This window comes from Mus pahari, chromosome 2 (assembly GCF_900095145.1).
Source record: "Mus pahari chromosome 2, PAHARI_EIJ_v1.1, whole genome shotgun sequence".
NCBI lineage: Eukaryota > Metazoa > Chordata > Mammalia > Rodentia > Muridae > Mus > Mus pahari.
The window spans coordinates 43,362,344-43,381,565 of record NC_034591.1 but is presented as its reverse complement, the minus strand read 5'-3'; the positions used below and the strand labels follow the sequence as shown (position 1 = coordinate 43,381,565).

General features: G+C 37.2%; 1 protein-coding gene across 12 annotated transcripts in view; it reads left to right on the top strand.

The window, feature by feature from the left end:
• Cadps2 (calcium dependent secretion activator 2) overlaps positions 1-19,222 on the top strand; it is a 518,996-nt gene that overhangs the window by 344,648 nt on the left and 155,126 nt on the right. For all 12 annotated transcript variants that reach the window (XM_029533832.1, XM_021190679.2, XM_029533805.1 and 9 more), the window contains exon 9: positions 5,075-5,141. In XM_029533832.1, coding sequence (XP_029389692.1) covers positions 5,075-5,141 — 67 coding nt within the window. The remainder of the gene's footprint in view (positions 1-5,074; positions 5,142-19,222) is intronic.

Genomic DNA, 19,222 nt, shown 5'->3' with positions numbered 1-19,222 from the left:
TATTGCCGGGCCTGGTGGCGCAGGCCTTTAATCCCAGCACTCGGGAGGCAGAGGCAGGCGGATTTCTGAGTTCGAGGCCAGCCTGGTCTACCAAGTGAGTTCCAGGACAGCCAGGGCTACACAGAGAAACCCTGTCTCGAAAAACCAAAAAAAAAAAAAAAAAAAAAAAAAACAACTTTATTGCTGGCGTGGTGGCACACGCCTTTAATCCCAGCACTTGGGAGGCAGAGGCAGGCGGATTTCTGCACACACATTTGTTTCGTAGAACCCTGTTTCTTAAAGCAACAAGACAGCACTTTATTTAGAATTAAAATGATGAGGAAATGTAAACTTGATCTTTAAAATATACTACTATTTAAAACAACCAGAAAATAGCTTTAAAGGATCCATCTAATCAATTATATTGCCACTGTATGTCAAACACTTAAACCTATCAGCCAAAGTTTTGCTGAGCAGCATCATCAGGCGGCTGTAATTGGTGATTATGGTACTTACAGTAGTGTTCTGAGGCTCTTTCTAAATCAATAAAAAAAAAATCTATCAAGTTGTCTTTTGTTGTTATTTGAATCCAAGTCCTTTACTGTATACAAACTCCCTAAAAATTAATATAAATAGGTCACAGTCAAGAGAGTAATTTGTTTCTCCATAATTAAGGAGTATCCCAACATTAATATGTATGTCACTACACATGTTATCTAGTAAAACATAATTTCAGGGTAAATGCTTTATATTTTCCTAAAATTAAAACAACCTTTTGGGATTTGGATACCATAAAAGAATTAATATGCACCTCACATTAAACATTTTAAAAATGAATACCTCACGGGATGGCCTACAGCCATACTAGGTCTTCAGATGGTTTGAGAGAGAATGGGTTTTGATTTTTGTAAGGTAATTTCTGGTCAGCAGAGTGCCTAGTGCTCATATGATAATAATTTGTGCTCCTTCTCCACACTCCTCCATACGCCAACCTTCCCAAGTAATCCCAACGCCCCACAGTAATGATTTTAGACTCTTCTGAATTTTCACCATGACAAGGGCCTTGAAAACTGAAGATCTCATTTACCTGGGAAAGTGTTCAGGGAGTCCTCTGTTGTACTTGACACAAAGAGTTCAAGACCCTTGCTTTGTGCTGAGTGTTCAGTTTAGTCAGGAGGAGAAGTAGCTATGGAACCAGAATGACCATATTCCCAGAATCCTTCTTAGCAGTGCTTTTTCTAATTATGAAAGTAAGGTGCCATCTCACTCATGGCCAGTGGTAATGCAGCACACCACAGGCATTTTGGAAGACCAGTCTGGTGATTTCTCACACAGCTAAACGTATGCTTTCAATATAATGCAGCAGTCTAGTGTCTGGTCAGTAGAATACAGGAAACGAAAACACGTGAACACCATAGGTGTTTAGGAACAAGATGCTGCATACATGCCAATTTGTGAATACATTCATACAGTGGAATATGTGGCTTAGCAATAAATGAGAACAGGCTCCTGGTACACACTGTAAGAAGGACCAGTCCCACAAGTGTTCTTCTAAAAGAAGGGACATAATGCTGTGTGCTATGTAATTCCGGTGACATTGGAGAAAGCATGATGAACTGTGGAGTCAGAAAGGGAAGCACAGACAGAACTGAGGATATGCAGAAGGACTGCTCAGGGAGGGTACTAGGAACCCGGCATTCTACAAACTGAGTGCAGTCATGCCCATAAGATGCTTATTTTTAATTATTGTTTTTTATCATCCCTTTTAATCTCAGCCTAATCATTTCTTACTATGTGAGATTTAAGTTTTCATTTTGAAACAATATTGGTAAACTGGTGTTTTTTTTTCATGCATTTCTTACTTTTAAATATATTTCATACACTAGCTCAGTGGAGAGGGAGCTAGGCCTTGGAACTCGATCCCAAAGCCCATGTTTATAGTGGAAACAAGACACCTGTAAACTTTAACATATTCCTTATTCAGTGCGTATATATTTTCTGAAGTAATTCACTTATTTCCATTTTATATATAATTTTTTGACTAATATGAAATTTTTACAAGGACAAAACTGTGTAGTTTTTCCATAGTGTTTACCACACTTCCTTCTTGTAGCCCTTTGTTAACTTATTTCATTTTTATTATGCGTAGAACTCATAACATTCTCGGGACCATTTCATGTCTGGATGTGTTTGGCCAATTGTCCCTTAATGTACGCATTTGGACAAACTCTCATAGTGTAATAGCGCGAACATTTCAAACTCTGACTCCCAAATATCTTGCTTTCTAGCACACAATGTTCTTTCATTCTTTCTGTTTAGAACACTTTCCACCAGTCTCCAAATGTCTGTCTGTATTTGCCTAGCCCTCTTTACTGTTTAGCTGCAGAGGAACCAGAAGTTGTTATTCTAAATTCATTGGCCCCGTCGTTTCGCACACTGTTTGGCAGCTTAGTGTTCCTCACAGAGAACCTACAGTGCCATAACCCTCATGCTAATTTGCATGTGGTAATGATGGTCCGTGTATCTCCCCATTCACTTTCACTTGCGTGTGACCCATCTGCCCGGCGCTCTGCAAAGTGAGATGCTTTGGGAGAGCTGAGAAGCAGGCTGTGGTCACGGGCAGGGGTTATTCCCAGTGCCTTCTGTGTCTTCTGAGCCTCTATTAACTACTCATCCTGCGACTGCCCTCTTACATTGAGCATCTATCATGTCCACAGTAGCAAGCTCCTTGGGTCACTGTTGTTAACCCCGTAATAGGAACGTGGGTGTGTGCATTTCAGGGGAGGGAGATTACATAGAGAAGACAGAAAGAGAGCAGCTGAACACCGATCCCCACAACCACAGACGAGAAATTAGAGGCTAAAAGAGAGGGCGTTTAGGGGACCTCAGGAAGAAACAGGGAACGGGCGAGAACAAGAACAGCTCACATGTCCACTCAGGGTCTCACTGAGTCCACATTGCTTCCACAAACGCATGAAATGATCTTAGGTACATCTGGATTGTCAAAGAGGAACTCACCATATTTAGCTGATGTGTCTGAAAGCAAAGGACTAATGGACTGGGCCTATTTGAGTGGTACTTTCAACACAAAAGCCCAGTTGCTTTGAACTTTTAATGGCTCCTTAGCTCTTTACCCTAGTTCTAATATTGTAGAGAAGAAAAGAATAAGGAAACTTATGTAATTTCTCAGGAAATGATCTCCATTAATACTTAGAATATTTATTTCATGTTTGTTCTCAGAGATGTCAAGTCATTAAGTACAGCTATAATAGTAAATGCTCACCCTTTTCACGTAGCCTTTTCATACAGTACATTTTTCTACGTTTTATTAACTTTAGCAGCATCATAATTTCAGTGGCAAAACAATGCCACAATGGCATTTAGTAAATATATCCTTTACCCTTGAGTATCTGTCACCAATTTTCAGTAACAAAATGCCATGTGTTCTGGTAAGCATATACTTTTCTGTGTGACTCTGCTTATTACTTGAGTAACTCCATAATAAAAGGTTAGGCATTTCTATATTTTGCCATGCTACTTCTCATGAGAAGGGTTTTCTGTTAACATTCCCACTGGTATTAAAGATGATATCTATTCATCCACTAGACCTTCATGAACATCTCATTTTCTATGTAAACATTTTTTTAAGAATATTTTTAAGAAACAAAAAGGTATGTTTGCTTTGTTTTGTAAATAGGAGGTGGTTGTAAGGCAGAAGCTAAATTTTTAAACTAAAATTGCAGCTATGATAAAGTCTTAGATGTGACATTCTTTATTCCTTAGGGTTGTGCATAGATTAAGTACATTTGAATAACCCTTATGCTGGTAAGCCTCTACTTTCAAACTCAAATTGTGATAAGATATGGGAAAAAATAATTTTAAAATTAGCCCCATATTTCCACCATGTTACATTGCATCATTGCATGATGTGTTTTCATAATAACCCACCTCACCTACCACCACGAGCTTCCTTGTCTTTTATTTCTTCCCTTTCTCCATGGCTGCTTCAGCACATCTTTTCTATACTCATGAAGAACAGAAGCTATGTTCTGAGGGCCAAGTAGGGTAGTTCAGTAGGGCAAAGTGGCTAGAACACAAGGAAAGAAGCTAAGCCTGATTTCACATGATTTAAATCCCAGGGTGGAGAAGGCAGAGACAGGTAGGTTCCCCAGAGCTCAGTCACCAACCAACACTACCTACTCAGCAAGCTCCTGGCCAGTGAGAGACCCTGGCCTAAGAAACAGGAAGAACTAGCACCTGAGGAACAACCCTTGAGGTTTGTCTCACGAATGCTCAAACATACAAGAGCATGTATGTTTACCTTCATACATGTATGAACACATGCAGCAAAGGAGTTCTATTCAGATGAATGACCAGATTAATCCTTTTAGTTGGATTACAGGTATCATGTAAAGGTAAAAGCTAGAACTGTAATGATGCTAAACAAAGGAGACTGCAGTTTGGTTTGGTTTGGGTTTTATTATTATTATTATTATTATTACCTAAGTTTCATAGTGGAAAAAAAAAAGTTCAGTGGAGAGCTTCCACAAGCCACATAAGTCTCAAAATGACAGAGCTGACAGAGACCTTGGAAATAGGGACACCTAGTGTTGTCCTCTAGTAGGCAAAGAAATGGAAACGGATGGAATCGGTGCAGACATGGCAAGGTCACCCAGCTGGACTATGATGACCTTTTACCCCGTGTTCTTGGTGCTGTATCTACCACCTTCTCAGACTACACTCATCTGTTCCAATCATCTGAGCACTGAAGAATTCAGGGCCAGTTCCTTCATATCTCCTAAGAAACAGGCGTGAAAATAAAATTCCAACTGGTTCTTTGATTATCCTTTCTAACTCCTACTTCGTTCCATTTGTAGTAAGAACTGACAAACTGTAAGCCACATAAATCAATTCCCTTTCAGGAGTCGAGAATCAGCGAAGTTGTCTTATAACCGAGAAGCTGCGGGTTGCCCCTCATTTCCAATAAACTCAACTTTGCCTTTAGCAGGCTGGTCCTATAAATACCTATGGAAGGTGTATGGCTATGGAGACCCACGCCATTATTTATGTACTGTCTGCTTGTTTTTCTTACCAGGTACCTGTATGCCCTTGGACAGAAGGTTTGGAAAAGATGGAAAAAGCGTTACTTTGTTCTCGTTCAGGTCAGTCCTTTATTTTCTTGTTCAGTCATGGCTCCCTGACAGTGACTCTCCCTCTCTTGTTTGTTTGTATCAGTCATTTTCTTGTGTCATGTCTCCTTCTAATAAATACTTGAAATTAAATCTGGAAAAAAAAGAAATTCAAACTGATGACGATTTTAAATAATTTGTTTGAACGTGAGGTTGTGCATTCATTATACACCAGCACATATGACATTTTTGTATCAGACAACAACCCAAGCAGCAACTTGTGACTTTATATGCCTTCTTTCACTATATATTTCTTTATTGGCTGGTGTGCAGAAGTGTAGCTGTGTTCCTTTGTCATCTTCTGGGTGTGCTCAACTACTTGCCTTATCGAATTCAATAGTCATTACAGAGTGCCACCATGAAATTGGTCGGTGTAGAAGAGAAAAAGAAAATTTAGAAATTGTGTTGCCAATCAAGGCTTTCTAAAAGGATCTAAAGGATGCTAAGACAGTCCCTTGGGTGGGTGGGTGGGAATTACAGCCTACAGGTAGTGTGCAGATAATCTGTGGTCCATTCGCTCTCTCACTTTATATGAATATGTCATGTCTCTTATGTGTTCATATAAATGTGCTTTTAAATCAAATTGTCCACCCTACTTCTCAGTTATTGGATTCTGGATATAGATTATTGGAATATGTGCTTGCCTGACCTTTTAGAATCATAAGCAACCTTTGTTCATAGGACAATCATTAAGTTCTACTTACATTAAAGCATAGCTTTCAAAATAGTCACTTCATTCCAGGGTAAATTTAAACTATTTCATTCTCAGCGGAAGTATATAAAAAGAGAATCACTCTTGGAATCCTAACACAGAATAGCTTGTAAAATCTCATTGATTCCTGCCACACATTAGGCAAGCTTAACTGGGCTAGATCAGAGTAGTGCGGGGAAATGCCAGGGGAGGAAAATTATCATTTGATGTTTTCTAGAGATACAGTATTCCATTAGTTGCTGGGAAAAATTAGTTTATTGATGTCCCATGGCACATCAAAATCCATTTTATTCTTAGCTAAAGTGCAAACATGTCTTGCATGGCTTAGAGTCATAATAAAAGATATACACATGTGTATGCATATGCATACACACACACACACACACAAACCAATCTTGATCTAAAGCACGGATAATTGCCTTGAATAAAGGTTCTCTGCCCCTAGTTCTCAGTGGTCTCTCCTCCCAAGCCAAGCCTCCTAAATATTTTCTGCAGTTTTCAAGCTGTGCCTTTAAACCGGCACAACACTGTACATATATTTAGGAAGAAATTCTAATATAAATTCTTCTGGCTATTTTAATTGTGTCCCTGTTGTAGATGTCTCATCTGCATCTACCTGGGCAGGTTTACCAGGGTGATTTGTCTTCGCCACATCCTTAGGAAGCATCCCACTGATTTTTCAAGGGGAAAAAAAAGCTGCTTATTTTTCAGTTATGTTGCATGAATTTATATAGGATCATATGTAATTCCATAATCTTTAGAGATGATTTGGAGGATTAAACTACTTTTGAGCAAAGTAAACTAACTCGTAGAGCTTAGCTGATGGAAATGTGTGAAAAAATATTAAAGTGTGTTTTAAATGTCGGGCAGATGGCATTTGTTAGCAAGACGACCTGGAAAATGGCAGTAATCTAAAAGTTCCCATTGTACTTGTTGGTTAAATATGAAAATTAAGATTCTAGAGACTGACTTTGAGAAGTCAAACACTGAGCTAAGGCTATGAATCCTGGGATGGCTTAAGATTATCATTTGCTACCTATCTTATTGTCTAGTAAATAGTCAGATGAATCCAAAATCTTAACACAAATTTATGTACTTTGATTCGTATTTATTACAGTTTAAACATAAAAAGAGGAATTATAAAATGCCAAATTCATAAAATGGTTTGGCTTTGAAAGACATGAAATGTGGAATTAAGTTTTTAAGATAACTAAATATATGTTCTATTTTAAAATATAAAATGGAATCAAAGTAGTTGCTAAATCTACATAGTTATTAATTTAAATATAAGAAAAATTCTTATATCTTGAATTAATTTGAATATATTATACTTGTTACGTATCATACATACATGATAGATATGGATACATACATAGGCAGACAGACAGACAGATGGATATGAACACACAGAGAGAGGAAGAATTCTGTGACTAAATGTCTGATATATATATATATATATATATATATATCAGTACTCCAACAACTTTTTGAAGTTTCGAACACAATTGAATCTTCTTTCCAATTCCAAATGTAATGGGAAGACAAATTGAAAGCACTCACTTCGAAATCAAGATGGATATGTATGGAGATTCAATGAGAATGACCCATTGGGAGGAACAGGGTAGTTTTTATTAGTGTTTTTAAAGGCATCTCTCATTCTATCTGCACACAGCTTGTACATCCATACCTGCAGGCTGCATTATTGAAAGGTGAAGGAGACATTTTTCATAGGGAGGACAGTATACCCTGCTGTGTCTGCTGCTACCATCGGCACAATGGTGCTCTGGTGATAATGTGAATCTCATCACCACGTGTGAGTGTGGATTATGTGAGTGATACAGCTGGAAACCTAGCCATCAGCCCAAGAATTTGTGCTCATAAAAATTGATTGAGAGTCAGGTTTGGCCAGCTGCAAAGTCATTGTTCCAAGTGAACACTCGAGGAGCCACTGAGGTGAAAAGACTCGTATAAACATGAAACTCAGAGGCAAAAATGTCAATTTAAATTAGAGGCAAAACAATCAGAAAGCAAATTATTTGTTAATGTTGGGTATTTATTTTCCTACATGGGTTGTATTCCTTTTTATACTCTTAACCCTGATGTATTTACAGTAATAGATCTATTTTGATAACTGTCTAAGAGACTGTGTTTTAAAATCGAAGGTGAATTTTTTTGTTCAAGATGAAAGAACAATTACGAAGAATAAATTTAAGATCTCTCCAAAATTAAAATTTCTTATACATTTTTCTTATGTTTCCCCAATGTTGTAGTATTTGTTAGATTTAAGAAAGCACGACTGATACTTCTGATACTATAATGTAGTTCATGTTATAATAAGAATTGGATATTTTTGAAAGAATATATTTTTCTTCAGATCATCAGCTTCAGGATATATTTCATCATTGGTTTGAAACATTTTTCTTTTAATTTAACTAGGTTGAATTGTTTCTCTTACAGTCCTCTAACATTTATTCAAATAGCTGTATAGGACAGATATTTGTATATTTCTGTGATAAGTCCAGGTTCTCATGAGGTATTTATGTCCTAACACATCATTTGTGTACCTAATCTGATTGTTATTAAGTGATTAGCCTGTGGCGAGCATTGGCCTAAAGCACTTTTAATGCATGATCTTACTTGTTCTTCAGAATAAGCCTGCCAGAGTAGGTGTTGCTATCCCCCCCCCACCCCCCCCCACTGCACAGATAAGATAGAGTATGCAGGGGTATTATGTAATGTTCTCAGAATTAGCCTAGTATGAGATGAAGTCAACCGAATCCTGTGCTGTTAGAGCTCATATTTCTTGTTCCATATGGCAAATGATTAAGTGAATGCACACAGCCACAGTCCATCTAAAGATAAACAGATAACCTAAAAATCACCGGGAATCATTAGTACCATAAGGTACAAAGCAATGTTGCCACACTAAGGAAGTAACCCTGGAGAGGTGGCCTAAAGAGCCCAGGCTTAGGAAAACGACTGACTGTGTGACCAAAGAAAACTAAAGTATACATCTATGTTGTGTTGGCCCTGTGTCAAGTGTTCCCTGCTTGCTGTAGATGTGTCAGAATCATGACTTGAAGTTGCTGCAAACAACAGCAGGCTATCAAGACATAATGTTAATTACATATCAGCTGAGCTGGCACAGGATGTAAACAGGCAGTGATCAGAACATGCTATAAGAGAGCACATGAGAAGCAGTGTTTCTCGGGAAGATGCTGTTGGGAAGCTGTCGGCTGAACCTGAAGAACTAACTCTCTTACCCTCATGTTTTTTGAAGGACTAAGAATGTTTGGAGGACCTAATGCAGCGAACTTCTCACAGGCATTTGGGATACTGTGCATAGAGAACATGAAGGTGGTTACAGTGGGAGGTTTCATCTAGGATGTCGGCTGTCTGTTTAGGCAACTGGAGATGTTCGACATGACAAAGGCATGGTTGTCTCATCAGCAAAGATCAGAATGTTGCTGTTTAAGTTGAGCATGCTTAGTGTATCAGCACATGGATTTTAGGGTAGAAAATGAAAGTTCCCCATCAATATTCCTCCATTCTCCTGCACAAGGAGAGTCAAGTGATGTTTGCTGGTAGGTTGCTCTAAATGCACATAGACAAGCACACATCCATTCTTGATGGGATTATTCATTGATTTTATTTTACAAGTTTCTTCATTCTCTTTTAAAATGGGACAAGTATTTTAAATGAAAGGTTAGATCCATAGTATAATCTATACCTTTATTTGTCTTGCTTAGAGCTTTTTTATCTATAATAATAAAGTAAAAATATATTTTTATATATTGAATGAATATATTATTATTGAAACAATAATTTTCATATATTGTTTGTATATATGTAAAAAATACTCATAGAAATGAAATTTCTGTGTCTAAGTTTCTAGATATTTATGGTGCTAAAGAACACTATAAATGTTTGAAGAACACATGCATTTAAGTATTTTCCCAAATGTGGGCTGTTATTTTTCTCATTTGTCATTTTGTCTTTACAGCTAAACATTTTGTTAAGTTGCCCCTTATTTTAATCTTTCAAAACATAATAAATAATAATGAAGAATATGGAAAAATATCATTTGTTGTGGATCAAAGTATCAGGGCAAAATAATATTTCATTTTGAGTTTATTTTTAAGCTAACTTTCATATTTGATAATTAGGACTTTTCATGGAATGTCTGTACAAACAGTTAAGGTGGTTATAAGAGTTTTATGACTTACCCTAAAATGTTAGCAGTAATTTAATCTTGAAAATTCCTATAACGTATACTGATATGAATATTTACCTATATCTCAAAAGCTAAAATTTGCAAGGGAGACTGACAAGCTAAAGTGAGGGAGAGCTAGCACAGTGAGGAAACTTGCATGCTTGAGGCTCTGGCCCATTGTGGAAATTCTCATTTACCTGTGCCCTCTCTTCATAAAGAAAGCAAACACATTGTTCACTGTTGTCTCCAAGTTCCGATCCAGGCAATGTCTGGTTTTTCCTGCTTAGGCTTCTCATAGCTGTGCACACGAGCAGAGGACTTGGGAATAAGCATCACCTTCTATGGTCTTAATTAAACTTGTGTAGGTGATTCAATGGGCTTTAAATCATTTTACAACACTTCACTATGAAATACTTTGCATGCATATGGCACAGTGGATAAGTATTCAGGCACATCTGCCTCTTCACATCCTTCAGAACAGCGGTTTACCTACCACGTAGTAAAGACTCTGTTTTGAGATCTTTCTCAAACCTTTACATGAAACACATTAGGTGCTTATGTTAGCACATACTTAACCAAACTCTAGGGACTGCCTTTGATTCTTCTCTTTCCTTACCTCCATGTCAATCATAAAGTATTGCTTTTTTCTGTTATCAAAACTAGTGTTCCATTTATACCCATTTACATCCATCTGCTCTGCTATCAATTGAGCTGAAACCACCATTGTCTGCCTACGGTCTCTGATGGTAGCATCCAGCTTTTTTCTGCTTCCACTTTCACCATTCTCCTTGTAACCTATTCTCCATAGGACATAAAGAACCTTTCTGACACGCAACACACATTAAGACAGCCTTCTGTCTAAATCTTTCTAGGGATCCCAACAGTACTTACAGACATAACCAACAATGACCTAGAGAAGATCTTATGTATCTCTGGCCTTTGGCTTCCTATCACTAATCAGCATCCACCATTCTAAAAATCTGTATCATGGCTACTGGGACAAATGTTTAGCATCTTCAAAAGCTCCAGACCCTCCTCCAGTGGTACTTAAAAATATGAGTTTCATTAGGTTTCTGTGCCTATGAACTTCGGTGAGAGTCCCTGTTTTCCCTCAGACAGTTTGACCACTCCCAAAGCTCTCTGTAGAAATGTATGCTCGCTCTTTTTTACTTGGGTGCTCATTCATTCTCCCTGTGAGTTTATTGTTAACTTCAAAGGTTCAATATTCAAAAGTGTCTTCGCCTCAATTTAAAATTCCTTCCACCTCTTTGTCACAGTATTCTATTTTAATTTTTCATAACATTTGACTCCAGTTAAAATATTTTTGTGAACACATATAAATTTTTTATGTTTTACTTGTTTTGGAGTATCTGCTTAGCATCGAATCAAACATGGGTAGAAAGTGACGAGTTGTTTGTTAAGGAAGCGAGTATATGCGGATCATACTGAACATTTTTGTAGCAAGACTGCCCTTCCTTTCTTTAAGGAATTTAAGGTACTTGATTGTTAAGTCTCACTATGCCATTTGGCCAAGACAGTTAATCATATATATATATATATATATATATATATATATATATATATATATATATATATAAAATCTTCCCCTCAAATCTGTCAGTATCTTGAAGATATGTTCATTTTCCTTGATTAAATTAAGCTCTGAGGTTTTGTATTTTTTTTTTTAAATAACTCCAGCAGAACCTTTGCCCTCTGCCAAGAACATCTCCAGCTAAGGATTTTAAAAGCCTTAATCTTTACTAAAATTAGATGGTGGCAGTTGCTAAGCTGCCAGCTGTTAATGTGATCCCCACAGTATTAATACACATATAAATCTGAATGCTATGGTCTCTCAAATCTCATAGTTAGCACCTACATGTGTGCATATGGGCAGGTGGCAAACTGGTTGGCAATTAAGAACAAAATGGGAGGTTTCCTATCCCAGAAATGGACACCATGTGGAACCACAACAGCATAAGTTAAAGTGCCCCGTTGAAAGTAATGATGCTGGAACCAGACTTAAGGCTATCCTCGGATTAAAGTCTATCCCCTACCCCACCCCCAATTCCCAGCAAATCTGTTTTGTTTGGACTGAGTAAAGAATATTAAGTATTTATGATTACTGTACTTCTCTCGTAGGGATTTCTCAATTTTAATATAGGAAACTATATAAGCTTTGTACAGTAATACAACAGGAAGCTTATGAGAAAATATTTGATCAGAGCACATCAGACCTCCTTGTATCTGTAAATAATCCCCTAGCTCATTGCTTCAGGGCAGAGCAAGTAGATTTTATTGGACTGCATCCAGCTGAGAGTGGACAGAGGAGGGCAACCCCCGACTCCTGTAGATGACCTATCAGCAAAGTCGCCCTTGTTCCAGGTCCTGGTTAGCAAACAGTAAGCTGCCATTGTTACTACCTGGATGTGCACTCTACATTCCTTACTGAGTTGTCCTAATGGATGGGATGGAGCATGACCTTGTAAAAGAAACAGGTAAAGTCAGAGCTCTCGGGAATCTAGAGTAAGCAAATAGATCATGAAATGTTGGCCAAGGGATTGGCTTGAAGCCGAAACTTGTGACTCACAAGGCTAGTATTGATAGTAGCTTACTTCCAGAGCCCACAGCGGCCCGAAGCCTAATTGCAGGCTCTCCGTGGTCTAGTGGCTCGGGTTTCCCACTATCAGAGACAGCCCTGCTCACCGTTGGTATTCTGTTACTCTCCCATCTGTACCCTGTGTTTTACCTGCAGGCCCAGTCACTAGAGAAGACTGGATTTGCTGGGAAGTTTTTGAGAGGTTTAAATAAAAGACGAAATAAAGCAAGCCTTCAAATAGTCCCTCATTTCAAGGCCAGGCTTAGAAACCGACTCACTCCTCTGTGCTGGAAGGCTGGGTTTTCCCCTTTAGTTTCTATAAAGATTCTTTCATTGTTGCTTGAGACTTTGTATATCTTACTGTTAAAGGATGATTTGTTATTTGACGCTAGCTAGAAATAGAATGTTTATCATGAATATTAAACAGGACCTGAGTCTATTTCTCAACTTACATAAAGAATAAACAACTTTATTGTAAGTGCTTTTCATTGTATAACTTCTGGCAGCATTTAGAGTCTAGTTCTTAAATGGCATAAATATTCACACTTTTGGTATATATATATATATATATATATATATATATATGTAATATGAACATATAAATGATGTTTGTAAAATTTTTTAGAAAGAAACATTTTGGCAATAAAACAGTATCTTGAAGTTTATGGTGCATTCTTTCCAAGATAATTTCATTAGAAATAGAACAATAGCATATTTAAAACTTCTTTTAGATATATGGCCCCCTTTTCATGTTTGTGTCAATTTATATTTCAATTTGAAATGTCTTTCAATTAGCACCCTTAACATCAACATCATGTGCTCTTTTGTACCTATAAAGATATGGTGTTAGCCTATGTGATAGGGAAAAGACAGAGTTAGGCAGAGAGGCAAATGAATAAGGATATAGCATCCCGAGGAGAGTTGACAGTCCCCAGCGTGCACACAGCATCGATCCTCTACCTTTTATTACTGTGGTTTGTTTATTTCTGAAGAATTCACCACCCAAAATTATTGTACTGTCTTCTACTATGGGGTAGGGAATTTTTTGGTTTTATTTGGTTTTGAGACAAGATCTCATTCTGTAGCCCAGTCTATTCTTGACCTCACCCTCCAAAGTGTTGGGTGTGTGTGTGTGTGTGTGTGTGTGTGTGTGTGTGTGTGTGAGAGAGAGAGAGAGAGAGAGAGAGAGAGAGAGAGAGAGAGAGAGAGAAAGTAATAAAGTGATAAGACCTTGATTTATTTACTATTTCCCTTTTCTCTCTAATACTCTTGGTAGTCTTTGGTAGTGAACTGGTGCTGTCTCATATAATGGCTTTGCCAGACAGAGAAAATTGGCTTCTCATTAGGGAATACAGGTTTTTTTTTTAAGTTTCAGAATAAGAATTGCAGCATAACGGAATGGAATGAACACCAACCTGGAGTAAGGAGGCACATCCTGGACTTAATATGAACACTGTCCTCTGGGCAACCTTGGAAAGGCGATTCCACTTCCCTCACCATTAGCAAGAGTTGAGATCATAATCTCAAAATCTCAAAGGCTCTGACATATTATTTCTTAGAACGACTATGTTGTAGTAGATTCTGAGTTTGGTTATTTTGTCGTGGTGGTGTTGGTGGTGTTGGTTTGGTTTGGTTTTTTGTTTTCTTTTGTCATGTTTTGTTGAGACAAGGCCTTACAGTTGGATCAGGTTGGCCTGGAACTCACAATTCTGACACCTCACCTTCATAAGAGTTGGGATTATATGTATCCAGCTTGTTTTAGGGAATAATCGTATAATTTCTTTTCAATAAAGCTTGGATCTCAGTTTAATTCTTCCTCTTTTAGCGAACTATATCTTAGTCTGACTTGTAAATGTATTATCTTCAAATCTCTACTAGATAATCAAAATTTGTTAAGTCTTCAATACTAAAATAATCTTTTATTCATTTTGTGTTTTTGTTTGCTTGTTTTGAGGATTAATGACTCCATAGAATGTTATAGTACTGTCATAAAATAAACCTGTAATACTAATAGCCCTTGTCAACTATAATAGAAATGTATATGTCAGCATCAATCCCCAAGTACATTTTATTATGCTCCATTATAATGCCCAAAATACTAGCTTTTTCTAATCTCTTTTTAGTTCATACTACTTTCCAATATTTTAGCTTTTCCTTTTTCTTTACATGGTAAAGTATATAGAAATGGTATGTTTCTCATAAGATACATATGTTTTTTAAGAAATTAAAAATGTCTTTCTCCCGGCTGAAGGGATAGTTCAGCAGTTAAGAGCACTTGCTATTCTTCTACTGGTGTCAGGTTCTATTTCCTGCACCCACACCTGGTAGCTCATAACCTAGCTTCAGAGAATACAGAACCTTCTCTAACATCTTCAGACACTGCATGTGTGTGGTATACATGCATAAACACTCTCTCTCTCTCTCTCTCTCTCTCTCTCTCTCTCTCTCTCTCNCACACACACACACACACACACACACACACACACACACACACACAATAAATGGCACAAGCATTTGTTGTGCAAGTGATCACATCTTGACTAGTTTTCCAAGTTTGGGTTCCATTTCTTTAAATTCGTCGTTCCTGAATCTTCATACTGTAGTGTTTTGACTGTTTACTTTTGAAATGGCTACAGCGTAGTTGTCAATATGTGTTCTGAGAACATGCCTAACTAAGATCTAAAAATGACTACACAAATTGACATGCCAATAAGGATAGTGATTCTCAAAAGATTCTACCCTTAGATGACAAGCTATGGCAATTAATGGTCACTGCAAGGAAAACATAGTCTTCTCCAGGAACCAAGCCCCTGATCGGTTAGCCAGTCACAAAATGTCAGCCTTCAACATCTATGTACAATACTACATATGTGAACCCTGCAGGTTGTATACATTCTGTGTCAGGGTATTAAGCAATAATAGTAAAGACAGAGAGGCTCTGAATTTGAGGAGGACTTAGGTGAGCATGGAAGGAGTTTGAAGGACATGGAGGGAAGAATGGTGTGAAGACCGTACTCAATATGCAGCGGTCAGAAGTAAACTTGTAACGTACTGCCTCACTAGCTCGAATCATATGCCTTCGGGAGTTGCTGCTTGGGTGGAAGAGGGTCTGTCACTTCATGCTGGTCATTTCTCAAACGTCCTAAGTGGAGTGTTTGGAGTTTTAAACCCAGTGTCCAATGTGACTAGGACAGAATGCCTTCGAGAATAAATGCCATTGGTCCTGGTGAACTATTTGCTCAACTTGTATTTAAAACAAGACAAATGTATACTTTTATACTTTCAAAAGTATTACACTTTCAAATATGGTAGAAGAGAACATATCTCGAATTTAAATAACACGCAGTCCATGTAGACATTGACAGAGAATATATGCGCATGCTCTGGGAGCTGGATTGTGAATGTTCTGGAGAAGTTAAAGTCACAGAAAAGGAAACAGAAGACAGAAAAGCGATGGGGACCTGCATTAAAGATCTTGGAAGAAAATGTAGGGGCTTTAGATATAGAAATAGAGGAGTTCATAGAGTTGAAGGTAATGTTCTCCTATGTGGGAGTTCAGGTGAAGAAATGATCAAGGTGGGCAAGATGAATAGTCTGTCTGGACCACTTCACCCACTGATAGCTGTGTATTCCAGTTAGTGAATGCTGGAAGTGTTTGCAAGCTGTGTATAGAAGTCATACCCTCCTGTGCTCTTCCATCTCTCTCCCAGCAGGTTTCAGATTATTAACACGGTGATGTGCCAGGGAATTCCTCTTAGTATAGTTTTAATGTCTCCCAAAGAAGAGATGGAGAAGGGAGATGCATTAATTATAAGCTCCAAATATCTTTTGTTCTAATTTAATGTTAAAGCATTGCTTCACCAAGTCCCTTAGTATCTAATTACAGTTTATTAATGCCTAAGACACCGTTGATGTTATTTGCTTTATTTTATATATTAAACCCATCGTTGTTTGCTCTTTCTGAAATGTGAAACTGGCATTAGATGTCCCTTAGGTATATGTCATGAAGACAAGAGTTAGATCTCTTATTCATCAAGTCCATACAGACAAAAAAATTAAAGGCCTACCTAAGCTATTTAAATTGATAGCGTGGTCTGGTTGTAAGGTAATATACTACCAGGTCTTTTATGAGATGACCATGGTGGCAAATTTTTTATAATTCAATCACTGAGGAATCAGAAGCTGGACGATTATTAAGTTGACTACCAAGGTATGCTACAAAGGTAGATCTTTCATCATAAAACATGGTTTTGGAATATAACCTGATGGTGGAGTGAATGCCTAACATATTGAAGATGTTGGGTTCAGTCTTCAGTTCTACAAGGTAAATATTATCTTGTTCAACACCTGGAAATGCTGGGTCATATATATTGTATATCTTATATGCTGAACTGAACTATAAGAAAAAATGTGGCACCAAGGACCAAAAAGCAAACAAAATGTTTAAGCTTCTATATGAATCAAGACTCTGACAGCAGTTGGCATCTGGACTGTGGGATTAGATGATGTGCTTAATATTTATTGTCCAAACAGGGGAACTCATAATTGAGTTATCCACAAGAAGAAATTATAATATAGATACCAAAAAAAAATTAGAAAAAAAAAAACAGTAAAACGATGGACCAAGAAAGTGATCTGACCCTAGCCTTGCAAATTTGAGTATGTGCTTAGTGTCTAAATGTAAACAACAAAAAACAGCCTTCAAATTTTCTATTAGCTTGTGCTCAGTATCTTTATTTTATTAAATAGAAATGAAGTGTCAGTGTTAAGAAACATAGAGGCCATGAAGAGTTGTCTGAGTCCTTAAAAGCTGTTACTGCACTGCAGAGGTATCAAAATTAGCTCCCAGCACCCAAGCCACATGGATCACAACCACCTACAAAGTCAGCCTGATGCCTTCTTCTGGCCTCTATGGACACCTGCACTCGTGTGCAAATAACACACACACACACACACACTAAAGTAAATTTGAAAATGCATAAAATACATTTGTGTTGGTGATAACCTTGTGACATCTGGTATAAAAGTGGAAATAGAGGTATAAATTCTTTACGTAGGCTTTATAGAATATCAACAGATAAAGTTTCACTAAATAATAGCTTATGATCTAACATTATGAAACTAAACTGATTATTTTCATCCTTAGGGAATTCAACCATAAAATTATCATATACATAAACTGTAGAACAGTTGTCTTTAACCTGTTTTTATTTCTAAACAGCCTCAGAATTTTAATAAAAACTAAATAAACATAAGAACAGCATCACACTGTGAAAACCAAGCAAGAGATTTAAATCAGGCATTTTCCAAAGATGAAACTATTAAACAGCTTAAAAGTACAGACCCTGACATGAGAACCTAACATGAAGGGAGATTAAATAGTAAATTGGAGGAATCTATAATAAAATTTAAAATAAGGTACAATACAAATCACAAATGCTACTATTTATAGAATGCTAGTTAGACTCAAAAGAAATTGACTACAACTCAAAATGGGTATATGGAGTAAAATTAAATATTTAATTTGTTAAAAGAGATGTAGGAAAAATGTGAATTCAGGATTTTTTTTTTTTTATAAAATTGAAAGGAAGAAAAATAGAATGAATGGGACCAAAATCAGTGTTTGAAATAATAATGGTAGTTAACATTCTAAAATTGATATTGCCACAAACTATCCAAGAGACACACTGTCCTAACTAGGATGTGCATGTCAGCCCTAGCAATTTCATAGTAAAACTATAGTATGAAGTCAACCTGTTTATTGGTTTATGTATATATGTGGGTGGGTAGCACTTAGTATGTCTAAAAGTAGAGGACAGCCTGCTGTAGTCTCGGGGATCAAACTCAAGTCATGTTAAGGTTACTCGCTATACCTTTGCCTCCTCACCATCTCCACAGCCCCAAAGATGGAGAGAGCTTCTAAGAACAGCTATAGAGAAAGAAGGAAGTTGAGGACTAGCAAATCACAATTGGGTTTTCCCCAGACTTTTCAGCATGTGTGCATATCCCTTTAACAATGGAATAACACCTCCAAGACACTTACAAAATTGCCAAGGTACAAATTGTATACAAAACAACTGGACTGTCACTCATGAGTATGCACAGGCCAGAGACATTTTGATATGAGAAGAAAATCTGACTCGAAAGGTTCTATTAAAGGAAAAAACTAAATTCAAAATGATGGTGTGAGACTCAAGACACAGTAAACAAGAAAACAAAACAGGAAATATAATAATATTGTGCAAATTAAATTAATATTTAATGTATAAGATGCTAACTAAATGCTAGCATACAAATAGCACCAGAACGAGGAGGACATAGAGATGAGGATGAACCCCTGAGATTCTAAGTGGGCATGGGTAAAGCAAGGGCATTGCTATAGTCAAGAGCAGCTTAATTTACAACACAGACAAAATAATATTTAGGAGTTCCCATACTATTACAGATGTTACGTGTAGCTCCTATGTAACTGGAAACCTGGAGATCTCTGTTGGTCGTGTTTAATCAGCAGTCAAAAGGAAAGTTGTATACAA